Raw genomic sequence first — 20,456 nt, 5'->3', positions numbered from 1 at the left:
CCTAAAATAGGCAACTTTACACCAATTTAGGTATCAGCTGGCTAATGCTAATAGGGGAACACAAGACTAACATAACATCTCTTCAAATAGAAAAAAAATTTCCAACAACAATAATAATATAGCCATAATATGTTTAAAAAAAACACTCTCCTGCACTGGACAGAAAACACACATTTTTTTAATTTGTGTTTCTCCGTCTCCAAATCATTGTTTAAAGATTTGTTCTTTTTAGGGTGAATTCACTTTGAAGTTTCTTTTAAAATGTGAGGTCCACTTTCTTCATGACTCTAAGTCTTGAGTATCTTTTATAATATCTTAAAGATTGATAACACGCTCTCTCTGTGGCTCCATCATACATAAAACTGATTAAATATGGAACACTGAAAGTGGATTATGCAAATACAAATAATTAATTTGTATTTATCTGTCTCCACAGGAAAACAAATAAAAATAGCTCCTCATTTCAGCGTAGTTATGGGGAAATAAAATCTTTAGAAAAATAAAAAATAATTTATATTAATTATCTAAGAGAAAACAACAAGTGCTACATTTATGAATCTGCAAGTAATTTAAAGTCATATTTTATAAAACTCTGTTTAACAATACCTAACTTGGTTTATTTAGTTCTTTTGAGGTGTACCAGAAAACAAATATTTGGAAGATTAAGTAATAAAATGTGCTGATAACCGATGAGCTATTCTTATAAATTAAATGAGACGACACTGGAATCTTTTTGAAGAAAAAAGGATGAATAAGTGACTGTTATCATCCCATCTCTGTGCTAGCATTTTAATCCAACATAATGAATCACTCACTGATGACTAGCCTAAGGAAAAAAATATTGATACGCATTTTACTGAAAAGGGGAGAGTTTTTCAGGTGGAACATCAGTACGATAACAAATGCCAAGCAGAAAACTGCTCTGGCTAATGTGAGATCGGCCTCCTGGAGAACTTCAAGATTGCTGATATTTTGCAATAACACAATCTGGAAGTCACAAGTCTATGGAGCTGTGATGAAATCAGTACCCCCAGAGATAACAACTTCTGTGCTAAACAGACGGGAAAAGGTTCTTTAGGTTTCCACTTCAGTAAACTTTCATCATGCTGTCTTATATCTTTTTATTTTCCTCTCTTCCAGAGCTCTGATGGAAGCATGTAACAAGATAAACTAGTCTGCTTGTACTGTGTCAGCATGGTCAGAAATGAAGGAGACATGTGGTGCTGGCTAGTATTCAACCCGGTTGTTCTAGGGACACTGTTTATAATACATATTCCCTATGGGAATGCATCAGATGAAGGAAAATGGACTGAAAGTGGAGCAGCCTTAGAATTTTCATGTCACCCAAAGTGATCTGTTTTATGATGTGCTGAAATTTAGCTCGGCTGCAGAGGTTAATTTCCAGTAAGCTGATAGTTCATTATGATTAACTCTAAGCCTTTTGACTGGTCCCAAGCCACACTGCCTAAGAAAGAAATGTTTTCTTTTTATCTCTGTAATGTTGTGTCTCTATATTATAACTGCTCATTTTCCCATGAAAAAGGTTGATTTGTTGCATGGGTATAGAGAGAACATACTTTCCTATAGTCAGCGTATTTGTTTGATGAACTGCCCATTCAGATATATTTTCTCTACTTCCAACGCCAATGAAATAAACTTTTAATGTATTACTAAAAGAGCATCCTCTACTTCCAACCCTAAATCCCTAATAATGATTTTTATTAACTTATAAGTTAATCTTCATACATGTCATTGTTTTACCAAGCGGGATGAGTCTTCTGATCCAAGATAGAAACCATCCAATGAAAAGAGAAGCTCAAGAGGATAAATGAGCACATCTTATTTAATTGAAATAGGATTTAATAGCTATTGAGTGTTTACTAAGTGATGGTAGTATTATATTGTGTAAATAATCATTTAATTTTCAAATATTAGGTAGATAGTGCTTTCAGTCACAGTTTATTTATTTATTTGTTTTCTTTTAACATTTTTTTATTGAACATAAATAGTATACATTTAAACTATATTTGGTGCCCTCTCCCCCGCCCCCATTTTCCCTTCTCCCCTCCCACCAATGGTTGTCCAGGTTAACCATGTCTTATTCATAATTTTACACATGTTCAGATGTAGACCCTCATTAATCAAGATCAGCCTTCCTCCTCTCCTATCTTTCCATTCAAACTTTGCTGGTATTTCCCCTCCATTATCTGGAGTCCCACTGGTATCCTCTGTATTTCCTAGTTTGGGCATATTAGAGGAAACATATGTACCTTCTCCTTCTGTGCTTGGCTGATCTCACTTAATATAATGTTCTCCAGGGCTTTCCATCTTCTTGCAAATGATATAATTTTGTTCTTCTTTATGGCTGAATAGAATTCCATTGTGTGTATTTCCCACAGTTTTGCTATCCATTCATCTGTTGATGGTGATCTGGGTTGGTTCCATATTTTGGCTATTACAAATTGTTTCAGTCACAGTTTAAACATAAGAAAACTGATACAGGCAAAGGCTGACAAACATGTCCAAAGTATATCACTAGCAAATGGATAATCTTTCTTGAGAACCTTGGTAGCCTGGCTTCTAAGCCTATGTTTCTAACCACTGACCTTTGTCAGCTTTTTGAATAAATGGATATACTATTATGAATGAGAAAAGGCTCAAAAGTAAATTGTCAGGACATGCTATCGTGTGGAAATGAGAGTGGTGAGAAAGATAAATAAGGCACTTTATGAGCTACTAAACGTGGGGCATTTGATTCAATAATATCTTCACTTCCAATTTCTTTTTCTTGAAAACAAGTAAACTCCATCCAAGCTTAAAGAATTTGTAAGCTGTTCACACCTGTATTTGTGTAGGGCTTGTCTCCTCTCTATCCTAATCTATATGGGAGAGAAGTTTTCATCCATCTTTTCCATCACTGTAACCCTAATATCTAGAACAGTATATGTGACAAGAGTAGACAACTAACAACGCTAACTGTATTATGTCTTACTCTATTTTATATTTATTATGTTTTATTATCAAATTTTCAAACACATAACAAATACATAACGAATAGTATAGCAAACACTTCCATACTGTCATAGAGCTTCAATGATTACCCACTCATAAAACCTTGCTTCATATAGAGGATGACCCTTTGCACCCATTCACTGAATTATTTAAAAGCATTCTCAGACATTGTCTCATCTTATCCATAAATATTTCAAAGAAGTTATTTTAAACGAATGAATGGAGACCTGTGTCACATATTACTCCTTTATTAAAAACTTTATTATCTTAAATCAAATGAGATATCACTCTTATCTGAAAGCCTGTGGACTTCATTCCTCTTTTATGTCGAAGTCAGCTTTACTATGTACACATTATAAACATGTTTTCCATCCATTTTCAGAGAGAGAGAAAAACCCTCAAAAAATGGGACAGTATCATATACAGCTTTTGATTTCATTCAAAATCTCTGGTAGTATCTTAAAAATGGAATGTAGTGCTTTGTCTTCTATCACTTCCAAGAACACAAAAAAGGATGATAAAACAGTACACTCTCTGTTGAGAATAAGACAATAGATGGCATCTACCTCTTTACTCTTCAAAGTAAGGTGCTAGGCACATAAATCAAAAGACAAAAGCATGGTTTTGAGTCCCCCAGCTTGACATCTACCAAAACTGTATGAAATGATGGATGTGGAAAAGGCCAAAGGAAATAATTTTTTTGAAGAGAGTTGGTTGGATTGCTATGGCATTTTCTCATTCATTCATCCTAAGTGAAAGAGATTCGATGGATCCCAAAAGCTAGAAAAATTCAAAGGGCTGGTAGTTGACTCATGCTTAGGAAAAGAAAACAAAAAAACAAAAAATATGGAAAACAGCCTATGCTTGCCTCAGAATGTGTGCCTCATGGTAAAGCAAAAGAAGGCAGCCATGTTCATAGGCTGTACTTCCACCAAAAATAGGAGAGAGAGGCAGGGTTTCTGTAGTCTAGAGTTGACCATTTAAAGAGAGAAAATACCTGAAAAATATTTCAGTAAAAAGGGACCTTATGTGGAAAAGTGTAGAGGAGAGGCACTGTCTTTCGCATACAAAGCCCAATAGCAGCAAATTGTAATGTCTGCCAAACCAATAAGCATAAATGACAGATCAAGGAATTATATGTCAAAAATAAAATCTCTTCACCTCTTCTCTCTCATTCCTCTCCCATTCTCTGTCTTCTTCCAAATATTCCAGCTCCAAATCTCCCAAAGTAAATCATGGGGGTATTAGAAACTTCACTTAGAGGATGCAGACCACTCAGAGTTTGCACAAGGAATGAAGTTCTACATACCTCTACGTATGTTTTACATACCCCCACTATGGATCTCTGAAATCAAGCAGAACCTAACTGGGGAGGGGGAAACCAAAGACTTTACATGAATTTCAGGCCTTTGGTTGTTAAATTTGCCTACAGAGTTCATTATAAAATGTAACTGTTCATAAGACTAATCCAATACCCTAAAATCCTTTATTTACTAGTAGTGACCAGAAATGTTCTGAAGCTGGCCATGATTTCATTCTAAAGACAATTCAAGTGGATATCAGGCCTCAGTTTCTATTTTGACTTTTTTTGAGCATATTTAGAAAGACAAAAATGTGTCTATTAGAGAAAGATGAGTAGTTTCACCAGTATTTACGAATGTCAGGATTTAAAAATGTGCATTCTCTACTAAGATTTCCATTTACTATAAAGTCAAATAACTATTTCAGGGACCACCATTTAAATAAAAATTATCTGTTGACACGTTCTAGAATAAGGCAGAGAGAGGTTGACTTTGGTAGAGAAAGAGTAACAGCCAAGAGCCCTTCAAATTTCATTATGTTCATTCCAAACCTCATGCAGGCCACATCTGAACTTGTCCAATTAGCCTAAAATTCTACATAGCATCTACAGTTTGAGCAGAGTATATAACCCCTATAATGCAGCTCAAGCTAGACTTTCCATTTCTGTCACACAAGGGCAGAAGCATTTCAGTTCTTCCTTTACTGAAGGTTGTAAATTTTGACCTTTACACTTTTATCTATCTCTAACCTCAGAGCCTCAGGTTTTGTGTTAGGAACAAACCCAACTGACAGTGTGTTTAATCCAAACATTTGAAATTAGTAGCATTCGTAGACTTTAGTTACACAGAAATATCTATGGAAGTGCATTATATGAGATATATGTGATCTTAAAGTCATTAGAAAAAATTTAAAGTTACCACAGGTAGAAAGTTTTATGATTCATCTCCTTTCTTCTGTTCTCTAAGACACTCAACGTCACTCTGGATCCGAATATTACCCACCAAAGTGTTATCATCAGACAATCTTCTGGAGTCCCAAATCTCTTAGTTCACAGTAACACTTACAGAAATTCCATTTCCTCATAGTCCTGTTATCTCCAGAAAATTACTCACAGAGGTTCAATGATATTAATCATTTTTAGCCTGCCAGAATACATGACCTCTATTCTAAAAGAAATTGAAGTAGTTAAAAAGGAAGACAATGAAGATGTATGTCATAGAAATGTAAAAGGCATTATGGGTGCCATGGTGCATCTAGGGTTTAAAGTAAAACACAGCCAAGGGGATTCATCCCACTAGGATTCACATTAGAGAGTTTAGCAAAGCTGTACATACAGTTACTTGAAGAGAATAATTTTGTTGAAAATTATTATAATAGTGTGAATTTAAAACTTTATAGTAAATGGGTAGGAAGTGGAGGAAGTCTCCAATGATAATTTTTTTTATCTTTTTTTTAATTGGTGCACTGTATTCATACATCATAGTGAGATAAATACTTTTGTAGACATACATGCACACATTGCCCAGTCAGCCTCCACCCGATCCCCACCCCATTCTCTCCCTATCCCTCCCTCCCATGCTTGGCTTAGTGATTGACATCTAGTATTATAGCAATTTATCCAAAATTAAAAATGATAATCTCACATAACAGTTTCATTTGTCTGATACCAAGCTTTTGATGACTTAAAGATAACATTTCAATATTTCTTTTTGCTTTCTTTCTTACCAGAGAATCTATTTTTTCTATTTTTAGGTGAAACTATCGTATATTTATATATTTATTTTTCAGAAAAAAAATCTATCCTAATATGGAATATGGACTCTAGGTACACACAACGATCTTGAAAAAGAACAAAGCTAGAAGATGTATATTTTCTGATTTCAAACCATATAAAGCTACAATAATTGAAACAGTGTAGTACTATTCTAAAGGCAGATATATAAACCATTGGAGTTAAATAAAATCCAAGAGCTAAATTCTTCCCTATATTGTCAAGTTATTTTTGACAAGGTTTCCACGAACATTTGGTGGTGGAAATAATAATCTTTTAACTAAATATTGTGGAAAAATAATAATTACATGGAAAAGAATAACATTGGACCCTTACCTAATCCCATATACAAATATTAACTCAAAATAGATAAAAGACCTAAATATAAATCTTAAGACTATAAACTTTTAGGAGAAAATCTGGTTCATAAAACCTCACAACATTGAAATTGGCAGTGATTTCTTGGTTATGATTTCAATGGCACAGGCAACAGAAGAGTATACAAACTCCCTAAAAAATAAAAAACATATTGTATATCCAAAGATAATGTAAACAGATTTAACAGTTGCTAATAGAATGGGATAAAATATTTCCAAATGCTATATCTGAAGGTATATTAATATTCCAACTAGAAATCCTAAAAATTAACAACAATAAAGGCAAACAATACCCTTTAGAAATAGGTAAAAGACTAACATAAATAATGAATCTCCACAGATAACCAATCTTAGTTGTCTGTTGGATGGAAAATCTTGTTTCTCTAGTTCTGATGTGTGTTACCTATTTCTTCTTTATAGTTAATCTCTTTGAGTATTTTCTCTAGTGCTGGTTTTGAAGACATAAATTCCTTCAGTTTCTGTTTGTCATGGAAGCTTCTTATTTCTCCGTCTAATTTGATAGAAAGTTTTGCTGGGTAGGAAATTTTTGGCTGGAAGTTGTTTTCTTTCAAAATTGGGAATATGTTACTCCAAGCCCTTCTGGCTCTCATAACTTGGTTTGGGAAGTCTGGAGTGATTCTAATTGGTTTGCCTCTGAATGTCACTTGGCCCTTTGTTTTTGTTGCCTTTAAGATTCTCTGCTTGACTTCCACATTGGTCATTTTGACAATTATGTGGCGTGGGGATCCTCTTCTCCGATCCTGTCTAAAGGGAGTTCCTATAAGTTTCCTGGACCTGTGTATCGACCTCTTGCTCTATGTTTGGAAAATTTTCTGCTATTACTTCCTTGAAGATATCATTGATCCCTTTGGTTTCACTTTCTTTTCCCTCCTCTATTCCAATTATTCTTAGGTTAGCTCTCTTAAAATGGGCCCATATTTCTTCAATATCAGATTCCTGCTGTCGGATATTTTTTTCTAGATTAGAAACTATGCGTTCATTTTTGGAATGATCATCTTCTAAGAGCGAGATTATGTTCTCCATGTGGTCTAATCGGTTGTTTGTGCTTTGAATTGAGGCCTTTACTTCATTAATTGCATCCTTTATCTCTTTTTGACTCTCTCTGAGTTCTTTTCGAAGCACCTCTATTATTTCTACAGTTATTTTCCTGATTTGATCTTCTAGAAATCTCTGATTTTCTGTTTTATTGGGTTCTGATGTTGTGGGGTTGTGGGCATTCATTGCTCTAGTATTATTCCTCTTTCCCATGATTTCGGAAGTTTGTGCCTTCTCTGGGTTCTTCCCTTGGGTCACTATGACTTCACTTAAGGTGTTCTGGATCTCAAGTCAGTAGTATCTCAGACCCCACTACTCCTTTACTGGGTTGTATCACACAGTCTCAAACCCAGGGAGTCGATAGAGGCTGCTTTAGACTGTGGGGGGTGCCAGGTTGCACGTTCTCCTATGGTGTGATATCTCTGCCACCGCCACTCCCCCACTGGGTCAAGTCCCAGTGTGTACAGTACTGGGATTTCTCCTCTGTGGCCCGCAATTTGACTCACTGTTCTTGAGTACGCAGATGTAGCTGTACTGAATTCGGTGAATTTGGTGCTGCTGCCGCCGGTGGCAATATGGCGCCGCTGCTACGCTCTCGGCTGTGGGGCTGGCGTTTTTTTTTCTTGGTTTTGATTTCCACTCTGAATCCCTGCAGTGTGTGCTGAGCTCAGCCACTGGGAGCTTTAGATGCCCTCTGCGCCGAGAAATCCCACCTGGCTGTTCCGCAGCGGCTCCCCTCGGCTTGCTGTGGCCATCCCGTGAATTTGCCGGTGCCGCCGGCAGTATGGCGCTGCTGCCACATCCTCGGGCGTGAGGCCATGTCCTAGGGCGTGAGGATCTCCTTTGTGGCTCTGTTCTCAGTCCGCTTTCTCTCTGGAGCCTGGTGATTTTTTTTGTTTCTCTGGTGATGTTGTTTTCTAGCTTTGAAAGGCGCTGATTTTGTGGTAATGGAGATTTGTTGTTAGCGGGGCTCTTAAGCCCCGCTTTTCTCGGTCGCCATCTTCCCGGAAGTCCTTTTTTTATCTTTTTGGTCGAATTCAAGATTGAACCTAGGGGCACTTACCTCTTAGCTATACCCTAAGCCTATTTTTTTTTTTTTTTACTTTTTTATTTTGAAACAGAGTCTTCCTAAGTTACACGGGCTTTGCTTAGTTGCTGAGGCTGGCTGTGAACCAGTGATCCTCCTGTCTCAGCCTACCATACTGGGATTACAGACCTGCACCGCCTTACCCAGCTCTAATTATAATTTTTGAGCAACATCTCCTTCTGGACCAAACAGGTTGGGGCATAGGTGTAAATACAAGGATGGGTATAGGAAAGGATAGATCTGCAATATGTTAGATACCTGATTGGATAGGTAGAATGTGAAAGAAAAGGTATTAGGAAGCAGATGTTCTTTCAGGCACATACAGTCTCTGAAGAGAAAACACAGGAAAAGCAACTCATTGTAACATTAATAAAATTCAGAATAATCTTGAGACCTGATGATTTTAGAAGAGATCTGATGGATTTAAAAGTAAAGTTCCTAACATTTGAAAACCAGGCCATATGTTTAAAAGGGGAAAATATAATTGAATCCTATAAGATCTGGGAGAAAGAAAGAAAGATTTAAAATGAAGTGACTTTCCAGATAATAGATAAAAGGAGGGGAAATAATTTTTTAAAATTGTGGCCAAGAAAAATGCCATTGCCTGGTTAAAATGGAAACTGATAATAGGCAAGGACAATTTTTCAAAGAGTTCTAAGGCTTTCTGTTTTTATCTGGTTTTAAAAATTCAGTTATAATCATTTTAGAAAAAGGTTTACCTTATAAGATTTAAGGAAAGACTGAATTATGAAAGAAGCTTGCAGGAACATTAGCTAAATCAAGAGGAGGTAGAAATAATGTGGCTTATTATTTTCACTAGGGTACTTAACAGCTACTGACTAGTTTAAGAGTTGTTGTGGAGGTCATAAATTCCTGGAGATTGACGGATAGTTACAAGATTATCTGTCTATTAATCAAAATGGAAAAGGAAGCCCTGGTAATTAAGGAGCTGTCACCTGAACTTCACTGCCCAAAAAGAGGAATACAAATCATTGTACAATCAATTTGCAATCACAGAGAGCTTAGAAGGGTAGGGGCTGACATGGCTTTCAGAGAACAATTTTGTTTCATGATAAAGAGACAGGGGGAGTAGATAAGAGGGACCTTAAGAAATGGAGACTAAATAGATTTTAGTGACCCATTTTCATCTCAAATCAGAAACTGTTTGAACTAGTAACCTAAGTCTCGCCTTAGAGTGCATGGTATGATCCAGCCTTTAAAATCATTTGAATTAAAATAGATTTAGCTTCAGAAATTAAACTTGTCTTATACACTACAGACACTTGAGACATTTTCATCAAGAAACACAAAGGAATCCCACATGTTTGGATGAGCACACAGGTGATTTCACCCAATTTTACAGGACTCTGATGATATGGAAACAGTCGCTGTGGCTTTCCTACTGTTTCTGGCAGCACAGCTGTGCACATAAATAATCTTATCAACTATCCCCTAAAAAACAAAAATATGCCAGTAAAAGGAGAAATCTGGCCAAAATAATCATTCCACTGTTATAATGGATGATAAACTCAATCTTGGCAACCAATTTAGCCTATTGATGTGTTTGGCATGATTTTTTCCAGGGTGAACTTGAGTATTATAACCTGCCATAAAAAAAGAAAATAGTCTATATATATTTACTTGGTATCCATTTTCTCAAAATGGAATGGCATTATTAATCTTAAATAACTGTAGGTCTCTGAAATGTCTATCTTATATGAAGACCACTTTCAGCTTTGAACTATTACTTGCAGCTATAATTCATTTTTTCTCAAAGAGAAAGTGGTTAAAAATTTATATCATAATAGTCATCTGGACTTGTCTTTAAATAAAAATGTTCTTAAAGTCAGTAGTTCAATATTGAAAAGTATCTATTAATGCTCTGACACAACATTGTCACAATTTATGAAAATCTGATTTAGTAGATATTAAAGGTATAAATAAATAGCACTACAAATATCACTTTTTACAAAGTTAATTTTGCTTTTATACAAGACAACTATGAAAAAATAAAACAATGGCCCATAATTTTAGCATTACTATTATATCTGATTTAATTACAATAAATATTTACAATAAAAATTTTTAAAGCCCTCCAGACTTCATACTGAAGTCACATACACCAGCAATTTTCTTGTAACCATCTAGAAGTATTCTGTGTAAAATATTAATGTCTATTTTGTTTATTCATATATGATATATTATCTTATTTCTACCTCTTTTTACTTAAAAATTACTTTAAAATTATTTGAAATCATTCCATAGTAGCATTTATAAATATGCATAATTTTTTACTCCTCTATAATATTCTGTGGCAAATACAGATTAATCAAACAACCAAATTTTATGAATATCTTAATTTTAGAATTGAGTTTGCACCGAGTAAAAGATGGTGGCAGGAGCTATAGAGTGTGGCTTGATGTTTGCCCGATAAAACAAAGGGAGCAGAAAGAAGTTGGTATCATGGGGTAAGGATGAAAGCAAAAATAAATAAATAAATAAAATCCTCAAAGAAGGGGGAAATGTTCATTTAGGTCACAATCTTAGAAGGAATTATTTGAGGACAAGTAAAGTCAAAGAGAAGTTTGTTTCCAGGAGACTGGAATCTCTATGCACTTGGAACCCACTAATGGATGGAAGTCCATTTGGGGAAAAAAAGGGAAAGCCTGAGCTGGAACCAAGTGATAACATCAAGAATCAGTAACTTTGCTTACCAGAAAGGTGGACACTTTCCATGAAAAGCTCTTGCTAAAAATGGACTTTCTTTATTCATCAACCATGAATGAAGTCTTAACATTTTATATTATGTAGAAAAAAAATATGTTTTTGCAGTTGAAAATACCATCTTTCCAAAGAGTTTTCTTAAAATCATGGTCTTCTCCCATAGTATTCCACATTATACAAATCTTAGACCAACTAATCAAGAGAGGACTGGGACACAGTGAAATTAAGATTATTATAGCTACAGATTTGGATAGTATAAAGTAATGTTTTAGAAATATTTATATTAGATATGAAAATTTTAATTAATCATCATGGGACTCTCATTAATTCTTATAAAAACTATTAATATACATAAAAAGTTCAATTTCAGTATGAATGTGGAAAGAAAAATGATAAGTTCAGGTCAAAATTAATTATCAGAACTTAGAAATAAGAGTCATACTGATACGACTACTTTAAGAACTGAAAATACCACACATACTATGAATGCTTTTAGAAAAAGCAAAGAAATACTGAGAAAATTCTTACATTTCAGTGTCCAAGGAGCAGAATGAAAAAAAGTATAATACCCATGTTGCCCAAATTTAATTCATTAAAATATAATTATAGTTCTTGTCTTTAATAATCTTTTTCTGTGAACTTTAATAGTATCTATGACAAATTCATATATAAACTCTAAAATAACCATTTAATATTTACACAATAAAATGTGACTTTTAAATATAAATATATAATCATCCAGGAACATGTGAATGTCTTTTACTATATAAACTTGTATAAAGTTATTTTTGTATATATTTGTCATAGTAAATTTAATCTGCCAGCTAACATTTTTTTGTGTGTGGTACTGGGGTTCCTGGAAACCCTTGTACCTCAGGGCTATACTCCTAGACCCATTTTATATTTTTAATTGGCAACAGGGTCTCTTAAGCCAGCGAGGCTGGTTTTGAACCTGTGCGATCCTCCTGTCTCTGCCTCTCAAGTGCGGGGATTACAAGCGTGCACCACCACGCCTAGCACCAGCTAATATTTCAAATGAACTCATCACTTTTATGAGAACTCAACAATCTGTCATCTTAAGTATGGAGTAGGTAGGTATGTTTTCAAGTAAGAAAGCATAACACCCTTTTTCATAAACTTTTAAAATATATTTTAACAGAATTAAACCCAAAGTATACTATTAATGGATTCAAATTCATAAGTAAAGTATGCAAATAATATATATACATATATATAATATTTTATATTTACCTAAACACAAGGCCTCATTATCCTCAATATAATAATCACCAGTATTGTATATCAAAGGACTAATTCCCAACCATTTTTACTATTACAGAGGGAGAATTTATGAATTTCTCAAATTTAGGAGATTATTTGAGAATACACGTAGTTATAGACAGCAAAGAAAAAAAGTCTCAAAATTACTCCAAACAAAGCAGGTGTAGTGATCTACACTTGTAATATCAGTACTTGGGAGGCTGAGACAGGAGGATGGCAGATTTGCAGCCAGCTTCAGCTACTTAGTGAGGCCCTCCCCAACTCCTGAACTTTAGTGAGACCAAAATAAAGAAAAAAAAAATAGGGCTGGAGGTATAGTTCCAAGGTAGAATATCCCTGGGTTCAATCCCCAGTACCTCCCCCAGAAAAAAAAAATGTGTGTGTGTGTGTGTGTGTGTGTGTGTGTGTGTGTGTGTGTGTGAACAGATTTATAGCCGGGCATGGTGGCACACGCTTGTAATCCCCACGCTTGGGAGGCAGAGACAGGAGGATCGTGCAGGTTCAAAGCCAACCTCTCTGGCTTAAGAGACCTTGTTTCCAAATAAAAAAATATATTAAATAGGTCTGGGAGTGTAGCCCAGAAGTAGAAGGGTTTCCAGGAACCCCAGTACCACCAAAAAAAATAGATTTATAATATATAATATGTAATATAACATATATTGCAAACAAAAAGAGAAAAAGGCAAAAGCAAAATTTGACTCCTACATTTCAGAATGATAAACAAAATGTAAATAAACAAAGTTCAAAGAGATATACATAAGAGTACCCCCCACTCACTATTACACACATACACACCCAAACACACAAAATCAATATCTCTCTCTCTCTCTCTCTCTCTCTCTCTCTCTCTCTCTCTCTCTCTCTCTCTCTTCAACAGATCACTAGAATCACATTCCTATATCAATGAATTTTTGCATGGGTACTTACATTTCACTAAATTTCCTTACTTTCTAAAACTCATGATGTTAAATTTTTAAAAAGTAAAATATTTGCTACATTGAGTGGACAGAAGTAAATGGCACCTAATTAAAATTAGGATTGTGTAATGCATAGATATATGAAAGTTTTGAAAACACTACATAATGTTATATTTCTAAATGTCAAAGAGGATCAAAGTTTTTTTAATAAGCTAAAGAAGTTAATGTCTAAATTGTATGGCAAAATTAAAACTGAAGTGATTCACTCAAGATTTAGGAAAAGAAAGCAAGAATGAAGAACAGAGATTATGTTTCCACAGAGCACAACACACACTCTTACCTTTCAACTAGATCTTCTCCGTCCCAGCAGGGCAGTCCATCCAGAGAAGCCAGCTCATTCACGCAAAGCTGATCAGCCAGGCCACTGTAGAAGGATCGGTAGAGCCGAAGGCTGTTGATAAATTCTCTGCAAGAACAAAGAAGCCAATCAAACACAAAATCCAGAATAAAGGACAACATAAATGATATATATTGTTATTCATGATGTCTAGAGTGCAACATTTTTATATTTTCTTATTTTCACGTATTTTAAATAATTTTCTAATAATTAGGACAAATATATTATCTTTTAACAGGAATGTTAATATTAAAATATATTCTCAGAATAAAATTTTCACTGGGTATGAATGCTATATAATTCTAGGTACAAAAATTTGTGAGTGCAGTTTTACTGTGCTCTTTCTCCCCCAACATACACACCATTTTATTTAGCCTCCCTAAAGTCCTCACTAGCTGTTGTTATCTGAATTTCAATGAAAACGAATTATTTAATTTTCTATGTAGAAAGTGTCAGAAGCTTACAACATGCGAATAAATTGCCGATTGCTTAAATGTTTAGTAGACTTGGGCTATTTCCAATCCATGTCTTTTCTTTGGTATCACTGAACATAATATATTATAATTTCACTATGATTCCAAGGCTAAGACATGTAAAATATTCTAGAAACATAAAAATAAAAGTTATTGGAAGGAACAATATTTAATATATTAACTAAAACTTCTTCTCCCAAAGTACCTTCTGCTCCCCCCGTCGATTACAGGATAGAAAATTCAATAAAAGTGAAGGTTTGGTCTCTTTAATTTAGAAGGTGAACACACTGATTTGTACATCTGAGGCTTTGAGAGATTGAGACAAAGGTGAAGAGACTCCAGCGCAGTGATGAAGGGGAGGAGACTCGATGAAGACAACAGTTCCAATCATGCTACGTACCAATCTCATAGCGTACGCGGGGAAGAGGATGGAGCAGAGAAAAATATACAAAGTGCTGTGTGCATGTACGTTCTTATCACTCTGAATGTCATCATGATATATAATTACGATGCACCAGTAAAAGCATATTAATAAAAAAACCACTGCTTTGGAATACAAAATAACTTGAGTTTTAGCATTTTAAAACATCAAGTGCCAAAGGGGTTGCTTCTGAATGTTTTGACATAACAAATGTTCTGGCAAAAGAAATGACAAGCTCTAGTCTGTTACAGGGAAGACATGCTCTCTCTCTCTAGAGCAGAAGAATATGACAGCATATGGAAACGTTGGAAAGAAAGCAAACTTGACAAATTTGTGGGATGAGCAGTTGAAGCATAGCAATGATGAAATTGTGCCCCTGTTGAAATTTTAGAGAATACAAGAAACCAAAGGGACTTCACATAAATGAGAAAGACCAGTAGGATAAAGAAAGAGACCAAGATCAAAATATGGGAAAAGGAAGAGAACAGTTCAAATAACGCTATGTCCATACATGAAGACATAACCACCAATCACACTAATGTGTACAGCTTCAGAGAAATCACTGCAAATGCTGTGTACATGTATGTTTGCATCACATTTGAACCTCACTGTAATGTATAATTGCAATGGACAAATAAAAGTATAACATTTTTAAAACATGATTTCTTTAAAAATGAGATCAAAGAGAGGTGGCACTAAATTTTAACCTGATATGTAAAATTTAAGTCTGATTTTAACGAAATTGATCAATTGCATTGATTTTATAATTCTCTTATTGATTTTTAAAGGACTACTTGTGAAAACTCTTGGATTTGATCTGTAGGAAAGATAAATATGATTTTTAAAAAAAATCAGAAATAATAGTACCAAATGATTAGAAGTTATCACAGCCAGCATTTGTTTTTAACAAAACTTTATCAGACAATTGATAACAGAATGACTATAAGAAGCAAAAATCTGGCTCAAGTCCTATGACTGATAAGAAGACTTATCTTCCTGCTATCACAGCAACTATATTTTATATGTATTACTTTAAGTCAATTTTCTTTACTAGAAAATATAATGTGATAGCTGCATATCACTACTAAATGGAATGCATGAAAATTATAAATTCTTATGCTGCAGATACTAACACATAATTAAAGAAACTTACTTTCCCAGAAAAGTGGGGCTTAGTAAATGGAAGCATGTGTGATTCTTGCCCTAAATTTCATTTACTACAAATGATTACTTGTATCAGAGAATATTCTAGAAATAAAGGTAGCAGGTTCAAATAAACAGAAAGTTGAGAACTCAAAACCGATGACATAAAGTGAGGGGTGTGTGTGTGTTTGTGTGTGTGTGTGTGTGTTTATGTATGTGTGTGTGTTACAAATTGCCTACTCTAATCTTATTGATCACACCTAATTTCTTTCTGTCATTAAAATTAATAAACCCTCATGGAGAAGGCTAAGTTTTTTTCTTTCCTAGATCCTATTTTAAGGTCTAAGCTGCAATGGCCTCAGTTCAACCTCTCACCATCTCTCCTGGACATACTGTATTAGAATTGCATATGTCTGAGTTCTTCCATTAGTAATTACCTCATTTTCATTGTGAATCACCTTTTGAAATTCACATTTAATAATGCACCAAGCATGCCACTTGCTTAATGTCCACCAATGGTCAGTCTCTAAGGCATAAAGTCCAAACTTCTTGGGAATGCCTATGACACCTTCTCATCTCAGTCTCAGCAGTGACCAATACTGTAGGGTTTCACAAATGTGAGGTGCTTTCTATTTCCCAAATACAAGTTCAAATTTTGCATATGCTTACTCAGAAAAAAAAAAACTGTAACCTAGAATAATTCCAATCACTTGGTAAATAACCAGCTGTGTTTTGTTTTATACCAAACACTATTGAATACTAAGCTCTATGTTAGAACTAGGGATTCACAAGTAAAACAGACAATTCCTGCTAAGAATGAACGTTGTGAGCTTGACATGATGGCCCACACCTGTGATCCCAATATTTGGGAGGAGGAGACAGGAGGATTACAGGTTCGAGGCCAGCCTCAGAAGCATAGCAAAACTCTCATTAACCTAGTAAAACCCTGTTTCGAAACAAAACATAGTATTGGATGGTAATATAGCTCAGAGATAGAATGTTCCTGGGTTCAATCCCCAGTACCACAAAAGGAAAAAAAAATGCATATTTTGATCAAAATTCACCAAAAACAACATGTGTTTGTAGAGCTACATTTGAAAACAGGAAAAGACTTCAAGAAATATTTACAAATCAAGCAACACTTTAATGTTCTATGCAAAACACAGAACAAAAGAAAGAGGAAAGTTTGTAGCTCAGCTGCTGGGAATGTGCTTATGGGAATGAATTATGGTAAAAATTAGGAAAAGACAAAATTCCAATCAGCCTATTGATCATCATTAGACATTTCAGTGTTACTCCAAAGACAACTGGAGTCACTGAGAGTTTTCCAGCAAGCAAAGACATCGTCATCATGGCAGCAATATGGAAGTAGATAGAAAAGCACTGAAGACACTTAGGGGTTACAAACAAAATTTAGGGTGAGAAAAGCAGAGTGAAAAAACAAAAATGAAACAAACAAAAGCTTCCAGTCAATATCATGACATTAGGAATTAAAAGATAACATGAAATTCAAAACTGACAGGTAAGGTAAGAGCTTTAAGGTAATTCCTAATAGATTTTTCTCCTGAGGTGACAGAGGGGATGGTAATGTCATTCATTGACATAAAAAATAAAGAAAGGGAAATGTTAACCTCTCTGTGCCTACACTTTACTTACAATTGACCTTTTCCTGTTCCATAGTTCTGTCTTTTCTTGACACAAACCACTGTCTGGCCAACCTTATAATGTATGGACTCATGCCTTTGTTTCTTATCTGTCTTCCTTATTTTAAAATAAAGGATTCTGGCAGTCAGGGATTATTTGTTCTTGTATTGTTCACTAGTATATCGCAGGAAACAAACAGAAATCTTTTCTTCATGAATCATTCATTCTAGAGTGGGAAGACAGACAAGAATGCTGCTATAGACCAGTAAGCAACAAGTAAACAGCAGGGGTGGTGGCACAAGGAGATCTAATAGCTATAGAATGAACAAAGGACTGAAAACTAAGGAATCAATGATCCCATTCGATTCCTTAAAAAACACCCAAGTAGAGATATCAAGTGGAAAACTACTTCTCAAATTTAGTATTTGCAAATATGAACTGAGAATCTTGCCAATATATAGATTCATATTTAACATTTCTAGAGTAGAAACCAAAATTTCTAGAGTAGAAACCAAACCAAAATAAGCATTTGGATGACGCTGATATTACTGGTACAAGAACCATGGGTATTTGCTGTTAGCTGTGAGAACTTGGAAGAAAAGTAGACTGAACACGTGTTGTGCCTCACAGAGGAGGCAGATGGATAAAATCTTGCACACCAACAGCGTGCATCCAGGGAAAGTCAAAGGGACTCAAAAGTAGAAGTGCAGAGGACAAAACCCTTTAAAGAGCTGTGAAAACTAAGAAGGAGAGAATGTAAAATTAGATTCTCTGTTGTATAAAATGTCATAATGGGAGCCTTACTAAAATACTGAGAGTGTCCTTTATATGTGATGACTAAATTGCTATAGACAGACCTGTGTCCCCTCAAAACTTTGGCATTAAAATTCTAACTCTTAACATGACCTTATTTTAAGATGGAGTCTTTAAAGACAAAATTAAGGATAAATGAGGTCATATAGGTGGGTCCTAATCTAATATGACTGATGTCCTTGTAAGAACAGAAGAAATATCAGAATGTATGTGCATAGAGGGAAGGCCATGTGAGAACACAGGGAGAAGGTGGCCATTTGCAAATTAAGGAGAGAAGCTTCTGGAAAAACCAAACCTACCGAACTTTTATTTGAACTGCTTCCTCTAGAACAAAATGATTTGTTTGTGTTGTTTAAACTAACTGGTACATGGTATTTTGTTATGGGGACCTCATTAGAGTAGACTAATGCAATAATTAAAACATTAGAAGTAGAGCAATATACACTTCAAATTTGCATAATAACAACCATGAAAAGAAGGTGAGAAAAGCAAAAGGAAATAAAAGCAGTTTTGTATGTATGTTCATTTGAATGTTACAGAAATGTGAACATATTTATGTGTGGATGGGAAGAAACATAAAGGTCACTGGTCTTTCCTCAAATATTCCAATTCTCTCCTCTCTGGGCACATGGCCCCCTTGAAGTTGGCTTTGGGTATGTGTCTTGGTCAACATTCTGACAGTTATAATCTAAAGAACTGACAATGTAACTTAGAGGATGGGAGATTTATTTGCCTACAGTTTTAGGTTCAGTTCATGTGAGGCCAGGGACCATGGATCTTGGCATGATGGAGGCAGGCAGTGAAAAGGGAGAGGGCAAGGTTTTTCTCTCATATGATGGAATCAAGAAGCAAAAGAAAGTGAGAGGAAGCAGACCCATATATAATCCCCAAGGCTGCACCCCCAGGGATCCACCTCCTCTGGCCACACCTTACCAGCCCATGCCATCACCTACATAGAACTATTACAATGGATTTATCCACTACAGAGATTACAACTCTCCTAACTTAACTATATCAACCCTAAATATTAAGACATGAGCTCTCCATGGGACATTATATATCTAACTATAACAGCATATGACTTGCTTTCGGTGTTTGATGACCAGTAGAGTTGATCTGTGTTTCTTCTAAACATAAACTTTAAGAAACACTGAGGCTTTGGCCACTTGTGTTTCCCTCTACCTTGATGATGTGAGTGATGATGTTTCAACTGGAGGCTGCTTTGTCACTTTGAGTCTTACAAGACAGACAACTTGAGCAGAAACCCATCTGATGTGACACAGGGGCAGACTATGAACAAAAACAAAAAAATTTTTTTTGCTCTAAACCAATATGTTGGGGTAGTTTCCTACCACAACTTTGCTTAGACATTCTTGATTGATATAATAATAGAAAGGTAACATGAATAACTGATGGATCACAATTCCTTTTTTATTGTTTTTGAGACAGAGTTTTGCAATGCTTTCCCCTCAGTCTCCCAAACTACTGGTATTACAGGCACATACACACATCACTGGGCCTATCTCACAAATTCTGAAAATAAGGGTTACTGAAAATAGCTAGTTAGATTTGAAGAAATTTCCTCTGAAATTGAAATAAGGGAAGAAAGTCTATATGGATGTAAAAATAAATCTGGTTTATACATATAGAAAATTGAGGGGAGATCTTACATTGGAATACTATATTCTGAGGGATTTTTTCAGGTCTCAGAAATTAAACGTGGTGTTACAAGATGTGGTTGCACTGAAGGACAAGTAGATCCATACTAAATATAGAAAAAATAATTTAATTGGTGGAAATAGAGTAAAACACTAGTAGACACAGTGAGGTCAAAAGCCTTAGCTACTGTCACAGAGCCAATTAATATTGGTTCATTATAAGAATTTATACCTTCTTTCTCAGTTCAGTGTTCAATATACTATATACATGACTCCTTTCTCAGCTTTACACATAATATCCAAATGAATATGATATTCTTATGATAATTCTATTTTTTACGAATTTTATTGGTGCAATATAAGTATATATCATAGTAAGA

General features: G+C 35.0%; 1 protein-coding gene across 1 annotated transcript in view; it reads right to left on the bottom strand.

The window, feature by feature from the left end:
* GPC5 (glypican 5) overlaps positions 1-20,456 on the bottom strand; it is a gene marked incomplete at both ends in the record, with an annotated part of 697,712 nt that overhangs the window by 359,602 nt on the left and 317,654 nt on the right. The window contains one exon of the mRNA XM_080690276.1: positions 13,868-13,993. Within this exon, the coding sequence (XP_080546402.1) occupies positions 13,868-13,993 (126 nt within the window). The remainder of the gene's footprint in view (positions 1-13,867; positions 13,994-20,456) is intronic.

Source organism: Muscardinus avellanarius (assembly GCF_963383645.1).
Source record: "Muscardinus avellanarius genome assembly, chromosome: 2".
Classification (NCBI taxonomy): domain Eukaryota; kingdom Metazoa; phylum Chordata; class Mammalia; order Rodentia; family Gliridae; genus Muscardinus; species Muscardinus avellanarius.
This window is presented reverse-complemented; position numbering and strand designations above follow the sequence as displayed.